Raw genomic sequence first — 18,993 nt, 5'->3', positions numbered from 1 at the left:
TTAAGAAGGAAAGAAATTACACTAATTGACTTTTATCAAGGCACACCTGTTAATTGAAATTGTTAATTGAAATGCATTCCAGGTGACTACCTCATGAAGCTGGTTGAGAGAATGCCAAGAGTGTGCAAAGCTGTCATCAAGGCAAAGGGTGGCTACTTTGAAGAATCAAAAATATTAAATATACTTTCTTGGTTACTACACGATTCCATGTGTGTTATTTCATAGTTTTGATGTCTTCACTATTATTCTACAATGTAGAAAATAGTAAAAATAAAGAAAAACCCTGGAATGAGTAGGTGTGTCCAAACTTTTGACTGGTACTATACGTGGTTTATCATGTACTTTATGAGGGTGTGTGTGAGAGTGTCTGTGAGGGTGTGTGTGAGGGTGTGTGTGAGGGTGTGTGTTAGGGTGTGTGTTAGGGTGTGTGTTAGGGTGCATACGTGCATGTTTATGCGTGTTCAGATGTATAGGTGGTAGCAAGCTACAGAACACAATACTAACAGTGCCACGTTAACTTTAAATTACGCACGCCAAAATCAACATGTACCGGTAGGAGATTAGGCTCTTTCTGAGAATAAATAGAGATCTGACATGCTGCGTCTCCAGCTGCAGTACCTGTGTGGCTGCAGAGTTGGTCCCGTCCGTCACCTCCACAGTCATGTTGTAGAAGGAGCGCTGCTCAGCGTCAAGAGGCTTAGCGATGATGATGGTGCCCACGCCCTTCTCTATGTCAAACAGACTGTCAGTGTTACCGCCTGGCCAGGAGGGGGGGATAGAGAGCAGAGGGGTTTAGAGACAGATGAGGGGGACTGGTTTATTAATATCACACTCTCTTTTCTCTCTCACTCACAAGCTCTTCTCTCTCTCTCTCCTTCTCTCTCTCGCTTTACCTCTCACACACAAACTCTATCACACATAAAAATATTTTTTAATAAGTGTATGGATCTGTGATAGTGAAAAACAGAGAAGGAGACTGAATTGTGGGTGTGACAGTGTTGTGGGGAGTGTATGATCTGAACGATTCCTGGCTCTCTGCCAGGGAATACATAAATAGACACAAACACACAGAAATACAACATTACACACAAAAGTGCACACACATAAACTAATAGGGAGTGGGCATGCACAATCACTTGGATCACAAATACAAGTGTCTGTGTATGTATGTATGTATGTATGTATGTATGTATGTATGTATGTGTGTGTGTGTGTGTGTGTGTGTGTGTGTGTGTGTGTGTGTGTGTGTGTGTGTGTGTGTGTGTGTGTGTGTGTGTGTGTGTGTGTGTGTGTGTGTGCGTGCGTGCGTGCGTGCGCGCGTGCGTGCGTGCGTGCGTGCGTGCGTGCGTGCGTGCGTGCGTGCGTGCGTGCGTGCGTGCGTGCGTGCGTGCGTGCGTGCGTGCGTGCGTCTTCCTGACAATCTGTGAGTAATTACTAGGTTCAGACAGACCCAATGAGACTGTGACAAACTGAAGTCTTTCCTCCTCTTCCAAATAACAATTAAGAGACAAAGACCCAGTAAACAAGAGAGCCCTCAAAGACTGAATTAACAGAGCCCTCAAAGACTGAATTAACAGAGCCCTCAAAGACTGAATTAACAGAGCCCTCAAAGACTGAATTAACAGAGCCCTCAAAGACTGAATTAAAAGAGCCCTCAAAGACTGAATTAACAGAGCCCTCAAATACTGAATTAACAGAGCCCTCAAATACTGAATTAACAGAGCCTTCAAATACTGAATTAACAAAGCCCTCAAAGACTGAATTAACAGAGCACTCAAATACTGAATTAACAGAGCCCTCAAAGACTGAATTAACAGAGCCCTCAAATACTGAATTAACAGAGCCTTCAAAGACTGAATTAACAGAGCCCTCAAATACTGAATTAACAGAGCCCTCAAATACTGAATTAACAGAGATCTCAAAGACTGAATTAACAGTTCCCTCAAAGACTGAATTAACAGAGCCCTCAAATACTGAATTAACAGAGCCCTCAAAGACTGAATTAACAAAGCCCTCAAATACTGAATTAACAGAGCCCTCAAAGACTGAATTAACAAAGCCCTCAAAGACTGAATTAACAGAGCCCTCAAATACTGAATTAACAGAGCCTTCAAAGACTGAATTAACAGAGCCCTCAAAGACTGAATTAACAAAGCCCTCAAATACTGAATTAACAGAGCCCTCAAATACTGAATTAACAGAGATCTCAAAGACTGAATTAACAGTTCCCTCAAAGACTGAATTAACAGAGCCCTCAAATACTGAATTAACAGAGCCCTCAAAGACTGAATTAACAAAGTCCTCAAAGACTGAATTAACAGAGCCCTCAAAGACTGAATTAACAAAGCCCTCAAAGACTGAATTAACAGAGCCCTCAAATACTGAATTAACAGAGCCTTCAAAGACTGAATTAACAGAGCCCTCAAAGTCTGAATTAACAGAGCCCTCAAAGACTGAATTAACAGAGCCCTCAAATACTGAATTAACAGAGCTCTCAAAGACTGAATTAACAGAGCCCTCAAAGACTGAATTAACAGAGCCCTCAAATACTGAATTAACAGAGCCTTCAAAGACTGAATTAACAGAGCCCTCAAAGACTGAATTAACAGAGCCCTCAAAGACTGAATTAACAGAGCCATCAAATACTGAATTAACAGAGCCTTCAAATACTGAATTAACAAAGCCCTCAAAGACTGAATTAACAGAGCACTCAAATACTGAATTAACAGAGCCCTCAAAGACTGAATTAACAGAGCCCTCAAATACTGAATTAACAGAGCCTTCAAAGACTGAATTAACAGAGCCCTCAAATACTGAATTAACAGAGCCCTCAAATACTGAATTAACAGAGATCTCAAAGACTGAATTAACAGTTCCCTCAAAGACTGAATTAACAGAGCCCTCAAATACTGAATTAACAGAGCCCTCAAAGACTGAATTAACAAAGTCCTCAAAGACTGAATTAACAGAGCCCTCAAAGACTGAATTAACAAAGCCCTCAAAGACTGAATTAACAGAGCCCTCAAATACTGAATTAACAGAGCCTTCAAAGACTGAATTAACAGAGCCCTCAAATACTGAATTAACAGAGCCCTCAAAGACTGAATTAACAAAGCCCTCAAATACTGAATTAACAGAGCCCTCAAAGACTGATTTAACAAAGCCCTCAAAGACTGAATTAACAGAGCCCTCAAATACTGAATTAACAGAGATCTCAAAGACTGAATTAACAGTTCCCTCAAAGACTGAATTAACAGAGCCCTCAAATACTGAATTAACAGAGCCCTCAAAGACTGAATTAACAAAGTCCTCAAAGACTGAATTAACAGAGCCCTCAAAGACTGAATTAACAAAGCCCTCAAAGACTGAATTAACAGAGCCCTCAAATACTGAATTAACAGAGCCTTCAAAGACTGAATTAACAGAGCCCTCAAATACTGAATTAACAGAGCCCTCAAAGACTGAATTAACAAAGCCCTCAAATACTGAATTAACAGAGCCCTCAAAGACTGAATTAACAAAGCCCTCAAAGACTGAATTAACAGAGCCCTCAAATACTGAATTAACAGAGCCTTCAAAGACTGAATTAACAGAGCCCTCAAAGACTGAATTAACAAAGCCCTCAAATACTGAATTAACAGAGCCCTCAAATACTGAATTAACAGAGATCTCAAAGACTGAATTAACAAAGCCCTCAAAGACTGAATTAACAGAGCCCTCAAAGACTGAATTAACAAAGCCCTCAAAGACTGAATTAACAGAGCCCTCAAATACTGAATTAACAGAGCCTTCAAAGACTGAATTAACAGAGCCCTCAAAGTCTGAATTAACAGAGCCCTCAAAGACTGAATTAACAGAGCTCTCAAAGACTGAATTAACAGAGCCCTCAAAGACTGAATTAACAGAGCCCTCAAAGACTGAATTAACAGAGCCCTCAAATACTGAATTAACAGAGCCTTCAAAGACTGAATTAACAGAGCCCTCAAAGACTGAATTAACAGAGCCCTCAAAGACTGAATTAACAGAGCCATCAAATACTGAATTAACAGAGCCCTGAAAGACTGAATTAACAGAGCCTGTGTCAATGGAGCTCCAGCCGTGAATGGGCCTGAGTCTGAAACGAGCCCACTAAGACCGGCTGTAATTAAACCACAGCCTCATCTCTGCTACCTAATTGATTTAAATTGACATGTAGGCCTCACGCTGATCCCAGCTCACAGCTCAGAGTGTGGTGTGATGTAAGGATCCGGAGTATGTGTGTTGTGTGTGTGTGAGGGTAAGAGAATGTGAGAAAGTGTCTGCTTGTCTGCATGCCTGTGCGTATACTATCAAATCAAATCAAATTGTATTGGTCACATACACATATTTAGCAGATGTTATTGTGGGTGTAGCAAAATGCTTGTGTTCCTAGCTCCGACAGTGCAGTAATATCTAACAATACACAACAATACACACAAATCTAAAAGTGAAATAATGGAATTAAGAAATATATAAATATTAGGACTATATATGAATGAGTATGTGTGTGTGTGTGTATGTGTGTGTGTGTGTGGTGTGTATGTGCGCGCACTAGCGTATGTGTGTGTGTGTGTGGCACTCGTGGTGCAGACTCAAAGGGATTCCACCCCGGCGTCTCTGTTTAATAAAGCCATGACCTCAGCCCAGCATCAGCTAAGGCTATAATGCTCCACCACTCAACCATGTGTGTGTGTGTGTGTGTGTGTGTGTGTGTGTGTGTGTGTGTGTGTGTGTGTGTGTGTGTGTGTGTGTGTGTGTGTGTGTGTGTGTGTGTGTGTGTGTGTGTGTGTGTGTCCTATTTGTGCTTGGGTTAGGATAAACACTTCCAGTTCTCCATCATTTGTCTCTTAAACAATTATAACTCCAGTGATGGGGTCCTAATAGCTTTCCTCAAAAGTTGTAAGTGGAAGGAAGACACGAAAAACAGCCACGCCCCTTTCTCTTTCACTTCAATTCTGCTAACAGTAATCTAGTGCTTTTACAGTTCAGTTTGCTGATAAGAATCATATCCGTACCAGATGATTTTACACTCATTAGAGGAGTGCAACATACATGACAATAAAGTAAAGCGTACAGTATTATGAAAAATAAACCATTTAAGAGTATTACAATCCAACTATGGAGGCTTCAGAAGGCGCTCTGTCTGTCTGTCTGGAGCCATCCTATATGACCCAACCAACCCAACGCTCCATCCTATATGACCCAACCAACCCAACGCTCCATCCTATATGACCCAACCAACCCAACGCTCCATCCTATATGACCCAACCAACCCAACGCTCCATCCTATATGACCCAACCAACCCAACGCTCCATCCTATATGACCCAACCAACCCAACGCTCCATCCTATATGACCCAACCAACCCAACGCTCCATCCTATATGACCCAACCAACCCAACGCTCCATCCTATATGACCCAACCAACCCAACGCTCCATCCTATATGACCCAACCAACCCAACGCTCCATCCTATATGACCCAACCAACCCAACGCTCCATCCTATATGACCCAACCAACCCAACGCTCCATCCTATATGACCCAACCAACCCAACGCTCCATCCTATATGACCCAACCAACCCAACGCTCCATCCTATATGACCCAACCAACCCAACGCTCCATCCTATATGACCCAACCAACCCAACGCTCCATCCTATATGACCCAACCAACCCAACGCTCCATCCTATATGACCCAACCAACCCAACGCTCCATCCTATATGACCCAACCAACCCAACGCTCCATCCTATATGACCCAACCAACCCAACGCTCCATCCTATATGACCCAACCAACCCAACGCTCCATCCTATATGACCCAACCAACCCAACGCTCCATCCTATATGACCCAACCAACCCAACGCTCCATCCTATATGACCCAACCAACCCAACGCTCCATCCTATATGACCCAACCAACCCAACGCTCCATCCTATATGACCCAACGCTCCATCCTATATGACCCAACCAACCCAACGCTCCATCCTATATGACCCAACCAACCCAACGCTCCATCCTATATGACCCAACCAACCCAACGCTCCATCCTATATGACCCAACGCTCCATCCTATATGACCCAACCAACCCAACGCTCCATCCTATATGACCCAACCAACCCAACGCTCCATCCTATATGACCCAACCAACCCAACGCTCCATCCTATATGACCCAACCAACCCAACGCTCCATCCTATATGACCCAACCAACCCAACGCTCCATCCTATATGACCCAACCAACCCAACGCTCCATCCTATATGACCCAACCAACCCAAAGCTCCATCCTATATGATCCAACCAACCCAACGCTCCATCCTATATGACCCAACCAACCCAACGCTCCATCCTATATGACCCAACCAACCCAACGCTCCATCCTATATGACCCAACCAACCCAACGCTCCATCCTATATGACCCAACCAACCCAACGCTCCATCCTATATGACCCAACCAACCCAACGCTCCATCCTATATGACCCAACCAACCCAACGCTCCATCCTATATGACCCAACCAACCCAACGCTCCATCCTATATGACCCAACCAACCCAACGCTCCATCCTATATGACCCAACCAACCCAACGCTCCATCCTATATGACCCAACCAACCCAACGCTCCATCCTATATGACCCAACCAACCCAACGCTCCATCCTATATGACCCAACGCTCCATCCTATATGACCCAACCAACCCAACGCTCCATCCTATATGACCCAACCAACCCAACGCTCCATCCTATATGACCCAACCAACCCAACGCTCCATCCTATATGACCCAACCAACCCAACGCTCCATCCTATATGACCCAACCAACCCAACGCTCCATCCTATATGACCCAACCAACCCAACGCTCCATCCTATATGACCCAACCAACCCAACGCTCCATCCTATATGACCCAACCAACCCAACGCTCCATCCTATATGACCCAACCAACCCAACGCTCCATTTTGGGAAAGGAGGCACTGAGGTCTGGCACGGCGGAAACCCGGGCGACCGGAAAAAGAACAGTTCCCTTCCACCAAATTATAGAGGGGAAACCGAACCCACAGTGACATGGCTGTTATTAAACCCTCTGTTGAACGCTAAAATTGCTTCCTTCAGTCTCTCCATTCAGATTAGTAAGGGAAGCCGCTCCAGTGCTTAAAAACACTCTGGCAGGCAGCACAACCGATTAAGAGGCATATTTATCTTCCTTTCAACGAAGGAGGAGGGGAGAAAGTTCGTGTTTGGCGTAAACAGATAAAACAAAGCAAATGAACAAAAGAAGAGGGAAATGAGAACAAGCGCCACTCTGTTCGGAAATTAGTTCATGAGTACAACGACGCCTTCGCTAACTAGCTTCAATCGGTTGAGAAAATGGCCAAGATATAGTTTGATTGAGTGAGTGGGGAGTCTGGGATTTCTGGGATTGATTGGTATAGGCTGGACCGTGGACATAGGATAAAACTGAATTGGCATCATCATCACAGTCATGCTTTGTCTGCATTGACCTGATACTGTATATAGAACTCAGCTGTCTGGATTGACTTGATATATAGAACTCAGCTGTCTGGATTGACTTGATTTATAGAACTCAGCTGTCTGAATTGACTTGATATATAGAACAAGGCTGTCTGGATTGACTTGATATATAGAACTCAGCTGTCTGGATTGACTAGATATATAGAACTCAGCTGTCTGGATTGACTTGATATATAGAACTCAGCTGTCTGAATTGACTTGATATATAGAACTCAGCTGTCTGGATTGACTTGATATATAGAACTCAGCTGTCTGGATTGAGTTGATATATAGAACTCAGCTGTCTGGATTGACTTGATATATAGAACTCAGCTGTCTGGATTGACTTGACATATAGAACTCAGCTGTCTGGATTGACTTGATATATAGAACTCAGCTGTCCGGATTGACTTGATATATAGAACTCAGCTGTCCGGATTGACTTGATATATAGAACTCAGCTGTCCGGATTGACTTGATATATAGAACTCAGCTGTCTGGATTGACTTGATATATAGAACTCAGCTGTCTGGATTGACTTGATATATAGAACTCAGCTGTCTGGATTGACTTGACATATAGAACTCAGCTGTCTGGATTGACTTGACATATAGAACTCAGCTGTCTGGATTGACTTGATATATAGAACTCAGCTGTCTGGATTGACTTGATATATAGAACTCAGCTGTCTGGATTGACTTGATATATAGAACTCAGCTGTCCGGATTGACTTGATATATAGAACCCAGCTGTCTGGATTGACTTGATATATAGAACTCAGCTGTCCGGATTGACTTGATATATAGAACTCAGCTGTCCGGATTGACTTGATATATAGAACACAGCTGTCTGGATTGACTTGATATATAAAACTCAGCTGTCTGGATTGACTTGATATATAGAACTCAGCTGTCTGGATTGACTTGATATATAGAACTCAGCTGTCTGGATTGACTTGATATATAGAACAAGGCTGTCTGGATTGACTTGATATATAGAACAAGGCTGTCTGGATTGACTTGATATATAGAACTCAGCTGTCCGGATTGACTTGATATATAGAACTCAGCTGTCTGAATTGACTTGATATATAGAACTCAGCTGTCTGGATTGACTTGATATATAGAACTCAGCTGTCCGGATTGACTTGATATATAGAACACAGCTGTCTGGATTGACTTGATATATAGAACTCAGCTGTCCGGATTGACTTGATATATAGAACTCAGCTGTCTGGATTGACTTGATATATAGAACACAGCTGTCTGGATTGACTTGATATATAGAACTCAGCTGTCTGGATTGACTTGATATATATAACTCAGCTGTCTGGATTGACTTGATATATAGAACTCAGCTGTCTGGATTGACTTGATATATAGAACTCAGCTGTCTGGATTGACTTGATATATAGAACTCAGCTGTCTGGATTGACTTGATATATAGAACTCAGCTGTCTGGATTGACTTGATATATAGAACACAGCTGTCTGGATTGACTTGATATATAGAACTCAGCTGTCTGGATTGACTTGATATATAGAACTCAGCTGTCTGGATTGACTTGATATATAGAACACAGCTGTCTGGATTGACTTGATATATAGAACACAGCTGTCTGGATTGACTTGATATATAGAACTCAGCTGTCTAGATTGACTTGATATATAGAACACAGCTGTCTGGATTGACTTGATATATAGAACTCAGCTGTCTGGATTGACTTGATATATAGAACACAGCTGTCTGGATTGACTTGATATATAGAACTCAGCTGTCTAGATTGACTTGATATATAGAACACAGCTGTCTGGATTGACTTGATATATAGAACTCAGCTGTCTAGATTGACTTGATATATAGAACTCAGCTGTCTGGATTGACTTGATATATAGAACTCAGCTGTCTAGATTGACTTGATATATAGAACACAGCTGTCTGGATTGACTTGATATATAGAACTCAGCTGTCTAGATTGACTTGATATATAGAACACAGCTGTCTGGATTGACTTGATATATAGAACAAGGCTGTCTGGATTGACTTGATGTATAGAACTCAGCTGTCTGGATTGACTTGATATATAGAACAAGGCTGTCTGGATTGACTTGATGTATAGAACTCAGCTGTCTGGATTGACTTGATATATAGAACCCAGCTGTCTGGATTGACTTGATATATAGAACTCAGCTGTCTGGATTGACTTGATATATAGAACTCAGCTGTCTGGATTGACTTGATATATAGAACACAGCTGTCTGGATTGACTTGATATATAGAACTCAGCTGTCTGGATTGACTTGATATATAGAACAAGGCTGTCTGGATTGACTTGATGTATAGAACTCAGCTGTCTGGATTGACTTGATATATAGAACTCAGCTGTCTGGATTGACTTGATGTATAGAACAAGGCTGTCTGGATTGACTTGATATATAGAACTCAGCTGTCTGGATTGACTTGATATATAGAACAAGGCTGTCTGGATTGACTTGATATATAGAACCCAGCTGTCTGGATTGACTTGATATATAGAACTCAGCTGTCTGGATTGACTTGATGTATAGAACTCAGCTGTCTGGATTGACTTGATATATAGAACTCAGCTGTCTGGATTGACTAGATATATAGAACTCAGCTGTCTGGATTGACTTGATGTATAGAACACAGCTGTCTGGATTGACTTGATGTATAGAACACAGCTGTCTGGATTGACTTGATATATAGAACCCAGCTGTCTGGATTGACTTGATATATAGAACTCAGCTGTCTGGATTGACTTGATATATAGAACTCAGCTGTCTGGATTGACTTGATATATAGAACTCAGCTGTCTGGATTGACTTGATATATAGAACTCAGCTGTCTGGATTGACTTGATATATAGAACCCAGCTGTCTGGATTGACTTGATATATAGAACTCAGCTGTCTGGATTGACTTGATGTATAGAACACAGCTGTCTGGATTGACTAGATATATAGAACTCAGCTGTCTGGATTGACTTGATGTATAGAACACAGCTGTCTGGATTGACTTGATATATAGAACTCAGCTGTCCGGATTGACTTGATATATAGAACTCAGCTGTCTGGATTGACTTGATATATAGAACTCAGCTGTCTGGATTGACTAGATATATAGAACTCAGCTGTCTGAATTGACTTGATATATAGAACTCAGCTGTCTGGATTGACTTGATATATAGAACTCAGCTGTCTGGATTGACTTGATATATAGAACTCAGCTGTCTGGATTGACTTGATATATAGAACCCAGCTGTCTGGATTGACTTGATATATAGAACTCAGCTGTCTGAATTGACTTGATATATAGAACTCAGCTGTCTGAATTGACTTGATATATAGAACTCAGCTGTCTGGATTGACTTGATATATAGAACTCAGCTGTCTGGATTGACTTGATATATAGAACTCAGCTGTCTGGATTGACTTGATATATAGAACTCAGCTGTCTGGATTGACTTGATATATAGAACACAGCTGTCTGGATTGACTTGATATATAGAACTCAGCTGTCTGGATTGACTTGATATATAGAACCCAGCTGTCTGGGTTGACTTGATATATGGAAACCAGCTGCTCAGAATGTAGTGTAGGGTTGTGGTGGCTCGTCTATAAGAGGACAACTTGATGAAGTGTTTATAGGATGTGCTGGCTGGATGGTTGACATGGCAAACGTTGAGTGGTTAAAACAGCATCCGTTTGGACGGTGTGTGTGTTTGGGTTTAGGAGGTTTAATAGCAGCTAAATTATAGTCAAATGGCTATGTTTTACTTTCTGGGCAGTAATGCGTTTAGCAGTGGATTCGTGTTTACGTGTGTGTGTGTGTGCAGGTGCATAATTAAGTGTGTGTGTGTCAGTGTGTGAGTGTGGTGTGGTGTGTGTGTGCGTGCGTGTGTCCATGGTCTTCTGGTGAATAATGGCCTGGGATGTCTGGGTCTGGCCCGTAAATGAATCACAGTGTTTAGCTCCTCTACTCTCACCTGGCTCCTGAGCACGCGCACACACACACACACACACACACACACACACACACACACACACACACACACACACACACACACACACACACACACACACACACACACACACACACACACACACACACACACACACACACACACACACACACACACACACACACACACACACACACACACACACACACACACACACACACACCTGGGCATTTTCTTATAACACTCCCTCCATCTCCTCACTCTAATCCAATCCATCCCTGAGGCTGTCCCACCTATGTTTCCTTTCTCCCTCTCTCCACTTTTCACTAAGCCCCTCTCTCTTTAATAAGTCTCTCCTCTTCTCATCTCTTTCTCTTCTGACCTCTGCTCCTTCCATTTTTAATAAGTCTCTCATTTCACTCCTCCACTTTCCATCTCTTCTTCACTCTGTCTTTCTCTCTCCCTCTCTCTATCGTTATCCCTACCCCTCGCCTCTCCCTCTATCGTTATCCCTACCCCTCGCCTCTCCCTCTCTCTATCGTTATCCCTACCCCTCGCCTCTCCCTCTCTCTCCCTCCATCCTCTCCCTGTTGGTTCCTCTGTTTGGAAAGGTGCCTGTGGCAGAGAAACAGACAGTTACAGTGAGGGACCCTCTCTAACCAGGGGCACAGTGACCATGTGCTCACCCCTAACCCACAACTCCCACAACTCCCACTATCCAGCCATCCACTTAATTGGGTCGTCAGTGGGAGGTATATGTAATAATGTAGTGTGTGTGTGTCTGTATGTGTGCGCGTGTATGTGTGAGTACAAAAGAGTGTGTGTGTATTGTTTTCTGTGGGTAAGTGTTTGTGTGTGTCCGTACGTGTGTTCCTGCATGTGTGTGTGCCTGTGCGTGTGATTCCACCTCTGTGTGTGTGTGTGTGTGTGTTTGTGTGTGTGCGTGTGATTCCACCTCTGTGTGTGTGTGTGTGTGTGTGTGTGTGTGTGTGTGCCTGTGTGTGTGATTCCACCTCTGTGTGTGTGTGTGTGTGCCTGTGCGTGTGATTCCACCTCTGTGTGTGTGTGTGCCTGTGCGTGTGATTCCACCTCTGTGTGTGTGTGTGTGTGTGTGTGTGTGTGTGTGTGTGTGTGTGTGTGTGTGTGTGTGTGTGTGTGTGTGTGTGTGTGTGTGTGTGTGTGCTTGTGATTCCACTTCTGTGTGTGTGTGTGTAGCTGACAGCTCGGGGATGGTGGGCGTGATGTTTCCCCAAACACTGATGCTTTAGCAGGTCATTAGACAAAGCTGTCGCCAGGGTCGCTCAGGGATCGTTGCCATGGCAGCAGATATGGGCTTCACTATAAAGGGACACCACAGAGTCTGATAGCCAATTTAGTACAGCAAGGAATTTCTCCAAAACAAATCACTTATGTTAACCTTGGAAGAAAGAGTTACACTGTACATTATACATGAGGGAAGCACACACAAACACACACATCCACACTCCGTTGAGCGACCGTTGAGCTTCTGTGTGGGATGTACAACACACACACACACACACACACACACACACACACACACACACACACACACACACACACACACACACACACACACAACCATCCATTCTGTCGAGCTTCTGTGTAGGGAAAAACCCTTTTACCTGCCCCACCCCCTTTGCCTCAAACCAACCAATCAGACGAAGGCGTGAGCAGCACTGGGCACATAGTGAATGATGGGAAAAGCACAGGTGAATGATGGGTAAAACAAAAGAGGAAGTAAAGGAAAAGGAAGCAGAAAAAAGCAGTTCGGAGTCAAACTGAGATACCTTCTGTGGAACAGTTCCTGCCACAAGCGGTCTGCAGTATATAGAACATCTCCTGGAAAGGCCTGGGACCTTCCAGACACGAAGCATTGAGAGAGGAGAGAAGAGGAGAGAAAGAGTGAGACAGGGAGAAAGGAAAGAAGAGAGACAGCGGGAGAGGGTGCGAAGGGGAGTGGAGGTGAGACAGAAAAGGGGAGGAGGAGGAAAGAGAAGGTGAGGAAAGTAAGGAAATAATGGAAGGACAGGGAGATACATAGGGCAAAGGGAGGAGGAATTAAGAGGAGGGAGAGAGAAGGAGAGAGAGATGTGATTCCAGAGGACAAGTGAGGCATTGAGCAGAGAAAAGAGGAGGAGAGGAGCGTACAGAAGAGGAGGAGAGTAGAGTAGTAGGCCAGAGAGAGCAGCCATAGTCAGAGAGAGCCTAGAGCTGGAAGCACAAGCCAGAAGGTATCTCCCACTGGAACACACACTGACCGCCACTGCTCAGTGACAACAAAAGAGAGATGGATCATGGAGCATTCTGGGAAATGAGGACCTGACCATGTAGTCCATCCACTTGTCTCTGGACTGAATGCGCTCAACATAAACTTACCTACCCACAGTGCAGTTCGGCTAGAGAATTGTCAGCTTTATAAATATTATATTACATTATATAAAAATAGTTATATAGACGGACCACAATCAATTCCTAGAAAGTTGAACAGCCTAATCATGTTAATTCTAACAAAATGTAATTTCTAATAAAACTACATGGATTTTACAATGTTTATTAAATTAATGAAAATTATTAAAGCAAGATTAAAACCGACAAGCTTTGACAGTAATTCATTCACCAAACAACGTGAACTTGTTAAATGTGGCTGTTGTTTGCAGAAAACTGCAGATATAAAAACGGAACATCACATAACCTTGTTGAGTCTTTTATGTGGATAGGGATTAGACTCAAAATATCAAAAGGTTTCAGATAAAGAAAATACTTTGTGTGGCATGTCCCTGGCATTTCAAGCCTCTTAAAGGGACATTCCACTGATCTTACACAACATGCTTTACAGTGAGAATAAGACACATTAAATTGTTTCTGAAATCAGCATGTCAAAGACATATTTCTTAGCAGCTGTAGTTGGTAGAATGAGGATCAATCCTTATGGTAAAAAACAGCATGAATATTAAAGCACTTTAAAGGGGCAGTTCATTTCTAAATGTAAGATGGTGTCAGTCTTCCAAAGACAGTGAATTAACCCCTTTAAGCTCATGCCATTTTTCTCCACTAGAGTTCCCAGAATATCTGGCAGGGACTTTGAGACATCTCAATTGCTTCTCCACTGACATACAGACCTTTACAGCTGGTGGTTTGTGCTCAAATCGCCATGGTGACCGTGGGATGGCAGAGGAGAGAGAGAGAGAGACACACTGGCAACAGACCATGCAGTGAGGTCACAGTACCTGAGCTGGGCCTCACGCACAAACACACACATCAAACCAAACCGTCAACCCAAACCCCATGCACCAATAATGGTACACAGCCTACCTGACTGACCTCACCTCAGCCAGTCAGATATATGCCTCCCACTAACAAACCCCACCCACCAGCCCCCGCCTCTGGGCGGAGCCTTACCTATGATGTCGAACCAGAGGGGATTGGAGTTCTGTTGCATTGAGACCACACCCACTATCTCGGCCACCTTGTCGCTCTCCATGACGGTGAAGTTGTAGTACTGCTCGTCGAATAGGAGGGGATTCGCCAAGGCCGGGGGCTTACGGATCCACTCGATGTGCAGGCGTGCCGTCGACCACTTCTGGGGGCGTCCATTATCTGTGGCTTTGATCTGGGGATGGGGAGGAACCAAGACTTGAATTAGGAGCTTTTTGTACATTTGTCTAAATGAAAGAGATAGAGAGGGAAGAGAGAGAGGGAAGAGAGAGAGAGAGATGGGGGAGAGGGGGGAGAGCGAGATGGGGGAGAGAGTGGAGAGAGAGAGCGATAGAGAGAGAGAGAGAGAGAGAGAGAGAGAGAGAGAGAGAGAGAGAGAGAGAGAGAGAGAGAGCGATAGAGAGAGCGATAGAGAGAGAGAGAGAGAGAGAGAGAGAGAGAGAGAGAGAGAGAGAGAGAGAGAGAGAGAGAGAGAGAGAGAGCGCGAGAGGGGAGAGAGAGAGAGAGAGGGGGGAGAGAGAGGGGAGAGAGGGGGAGAGAGAGAGAAAGAGAGAGAGAGAGAGGGGGGAGAGAGGAGAGAGAGAGAAAGAGAGAGAGAGAGAGAGGGGGGGAGAGAGAGGAGAGAGAGAGAGAGAGAGAGAGAGAGAGAGAGAGGGGGAGAGAGAGAGAGAGAGAGAGAGAGAGAGAGAGAGAGAGAGAGAGAGAGAGAGAGAGAGTAGAAAAAGACAAAGAGAATGGCAGTTGGTTAGAAAGACAAACACAGATTCAAAGTGAAGTTCAAATGTCACATACAGTGAGGATGTCGTAGCTCCCGGCGGTGAACTGCTTTCGTGATGACACCACCGCCGTCTTGGGGTCGATGAAGAACTTGCCGTCCTCGTTGCCGTCGACGATGCTGTAGGAGAGGTCAGCGTTAACCCCTTCATCCCTGTCGTAGGCAAAGGCCCTGTAGATAGACTCTCCTCTCTTCCTCCTGTCCCGCTCTGGTAGCTTGATCTGGTACACCTTCTCTGGGAACGTGGGCTTGTTGTCATTCTCATCAAGCACGTGGACGATCACCCACACCGTGGTGTGTTTGGGGCTGGGACCGCCGTCCGACACCGTGACCTGCGTATCCACACACATGTAACCGTAGACAATCAGACAGACACACACAGGCAAGCACAGAGACAGGGACAAACACAGACACACACACATGCACACAGAGACGTACATATGCACACACAGGCGAAAAGACAGAAAAACAAGTACGCACACACACACACACATGTAAACACACACACACAACAGAGAGAAAAAATAAGACATTTGTTAAGATTCACATCAGTTTTTTCCCCCGTCTACACTAATTACAACAGTCATTCTGTCCTGCGTTTGTCTGACAACTGGAACACATCGTCATATTTCCCAAGTGGGGATGGCTCTGCTTTTTATCTTCTTTCCTGTGTTCTGACAGGTAATTCATCTGGCTCTGCTCCTACTTCACCATGACGGAGAGCCTCTTGTAGATAAATGCAAAAGGGGGAGGGGCCAGAGAATGAGTTAGCCAATGAGAGATGGAATCCACCCCGTCCCGTCCATAAAATACATTCATATTCATTTTCGGGGGGAGATAAAGGACGTCGCCAGCTGCCATCAATTCAACAAAAAGCTACAATTAATTTCCCCAGCGCTTGTTGTTGGGTTTGTTTAAAAAGTAAATCTGTCATTTTAGAAATGACACAGCGAGGAGGTGCCGTCGCAATACGGAGAGAAATGCTAATGATTTACAGAGGGAGTGAGAGAGAGTGAGGGGTGGTGGAGGGGGAGTAGTGGGAGAGAGAAAGGTGGAGGGGGAGTAGTGGGAGAGAGAGTGAGGGAGGGGTGGTGGAGGGGGAGTAGTGGGAGAGAGAGTGAGGGAGGGGTGGTGGAGGGGTAGTAGTGGGAGAGAGAGTGAGGGAGGGATGGTGGAGGGGTAGTAGTGGGAGAGAGAGTGAGGGAGGGGTGGTGGAGGGGTAGTAGTGAGAGAGAGAGTGAGGGAGGGGTGGTGGAGGGGTAGTAGTGGGAGAGAGAGAGAGGGAGGGGTGGTGGAGGGGTAGTAGTGGGAGAGAGAGAGAGGGAGGGGTGGTGGAGGGGGAGTAGTGGGAGAGAGAGTGAGGGAGGGGTGGTGGAGGGGTAGTAGTGAGAGAGAGAGTGAGGGAAGGGTGGTGGAGGGTTAGTAGCGGGAGAGAGAGGGAGGGAGGGGTGGTGGAGGGTTAGTAGTGGGAGAGAGAGAGAGTGAGGGGTGGTGGAGGGGGAGTAGTGGGAGAGAGAAAGGTGGAGGGGGAGTAGTGGGAGAGAGAGTGAGGGAGAGGTGGTGGAGGGGGAGTAGTGGGAGAGAGAGTGAGGGAGGGGTGGTGGAGGGGTAGTAGTGGGAGAGAGAGTGAGGGAGGGATGGTGGAGGGGTAGTAGTGGGAGAGAGAGTGAGGGAGGGGTGGTGGAGGGGTAGTAGTGAGAGAGAGAGTGAGGGAGGGGTGGTGGAGGGGTAGTAGTGGGAGAGAGAGAGAGGGAGGGGTGGTGGAGGGGTAGTAGTGGGAGAGAGAGAGAGGGAGGGGTGGTGGAGGGGTAGTAGTGGGAGAGAGAGTGAGGGAGGGGTGGTGGAGGGGTAGTAGTGAGAGAGAGAGTGAGGGAAGGGTGGTGGAGGGTTAGTAGCGGGAGAGAGAGGGAGGGAGGGGTGGTGGAGGGTTAGTAGTGGGAGAGAGAGGGAGGGAGGGGTGGTGGAGGGTTAGTAGTGGGAGAGAGAGAGAGTGAGGGGTGGTGGAGGGGGAGTAGTGGGAGAGAGAGAGAGGGAGGGGTGGTGGAGGGGGAGTAGTGGGAGAGAGAGTGAGGGAGGGGTGGTGGAGGGGTAGTAGTGAGAGAGAGAGTGAGGGAAGGGTGGTGGAGGGTTAGTAGCGGGAGAGAGAGGGAGGGAGGGGTGGTGGAGGGTTAGTAGTGGGAGAGAGAGAGAGTGAGGGGTGGTGGAGGGGGAGTAGTGGGAGAGAGAAAGGTGGAGGGGGAGTAGTGGGAGAGAGAGTGAGGGAGAGGTGGTGGAGGGGGAGTAGTGGGAGAGAGAGTGAGGGAGGGGTGGTGGAGGGGTAGTAGTGGGAGAGAGAGTGAGGGAGGGATGGTGGAGGGGTAGTAGTGGGAGAGAGAGTGAGGGAGGGGTGGTGGAGGGGTAGTAGTGAGAGAGAGAGTGAGGGAGGGGTGGTGGAGGGGTAGTAGTGGGAGAGAGAGAGAGGGAGGGGTGGTGGAGGGGTAGTAGTGGGAGAGAGAGAGAGGGAGGGGTGGTGGAGGGGGAGTAGTGGGAGAGAGAGTGAGGGAGGGGTGGTGGAGGGGTAGTAGTGAGAGAGAGAGTGAGGGAAGGGTGGTGGAGGGTTAGTAGCGGGAGAGAGAGGGAGGGAGGGGTGGTGGAGGGTTAGTAGTGGGAGAGAGAGAGAGGGAGGGGTGGTGGAGGGTTAGTAGTAGGAGAGGGAGAGAGGGAGGTAACTAGGGAGAGGGGGAAAGGAGGAGGTAGGGAGAGTAAACTCCCATATCTACTGGGTGAAATACCACAGTGTTCCATCACAGCAGCAAGATTTGTGACCTGTTGCCACAAGAAAAGGGCAACCAGTGAAGAAGAAACACCATTGTAAATACAACCCATATTTTTGTTTATTTATTTTCCCTATTGTAGTTTAACTATTTGCACATCGTTACAACACTGTATATAGACATAATATGACATTTGAAATGTCTTTATTATTTTGGAACCTCTGAGTGTAATGTTTACTGTTCATTTTTATTGTTTATGATCTACTTCACTTGCTTTGGTAATGTTAACATATGTTTCCCATGCAGATAAAGCCCTTGAATTGAATGGAGAGGAGGAGGGAGGAAGGGAGCTGAGGAAGACAACAGGGGGGGGTGAAAGGAACCTAAATGACAGCATACGGGAAGAAGAGAGGATGAATGAGAAATGAAGGACTTTGGGAACATCCCTCCGAGCCTGTGTTGGTTGACCCCCTCTGTGAGTGAATGTAATCCAC

At 45.4% G+C, this 18,993-nt stretch overlaps 1 protein-coding gene across 3 annotated transcripts in view; it reads right to left on the bottom strand.

The window, feature by feature from the left end:
* Nucleotides 1-18,993, bottom strand: part of LOC139549440 (protocadherin Fat 3-like) — a 389,617-nt gene that overhangs the window by 82,320 nt on the left and 288,304 nt on the right. For 2 of the 3 annotated variants that reach the window (XM_071359937.1, XM_071359938.1), the window contains exons 5-7: nucleotides 15,764-16,078; nucleotides 14,936-15,146; nucleotides 619-758 (exon numbers count right to left, since the gene is read on the bottom strand). In XM_071359937.1, the coding sequence (XP_071216038.1) occupies nucleotides 619-758; nucleotides 14,936-15,146; nucleotides 15,764-16,078 (666 nt within the window). Of the gene's footprint in view, nucleotides 1-618; nucleotides 759-13,323; nucleotides 13,393-14,935; nucleotides 15,147-15,763; nucleotides 16,079-18,993 lie in introns of all 3 variants that reach the window. The other variant, XM_071359936.1, reaches the window with a different exon arrangement.

Source organism: Salvelinus alpinus, chromosome 22 (assembly GCF_045679555.1).
Source record: "Salvelinus alpinus chromosome 22, SLU_Salpinus.1, whole genome shotgun sequence".
NCBI classification, from domain to species: Eukaryota; Metazoa; Chordata; class Actinopteri; order Salmoniformes; family Salmonidae; genus Salvelinus; species Salvelinus alpinus.
This window is presented reverse-complemented; position numbering and strand designations above follow the sequence as displayed.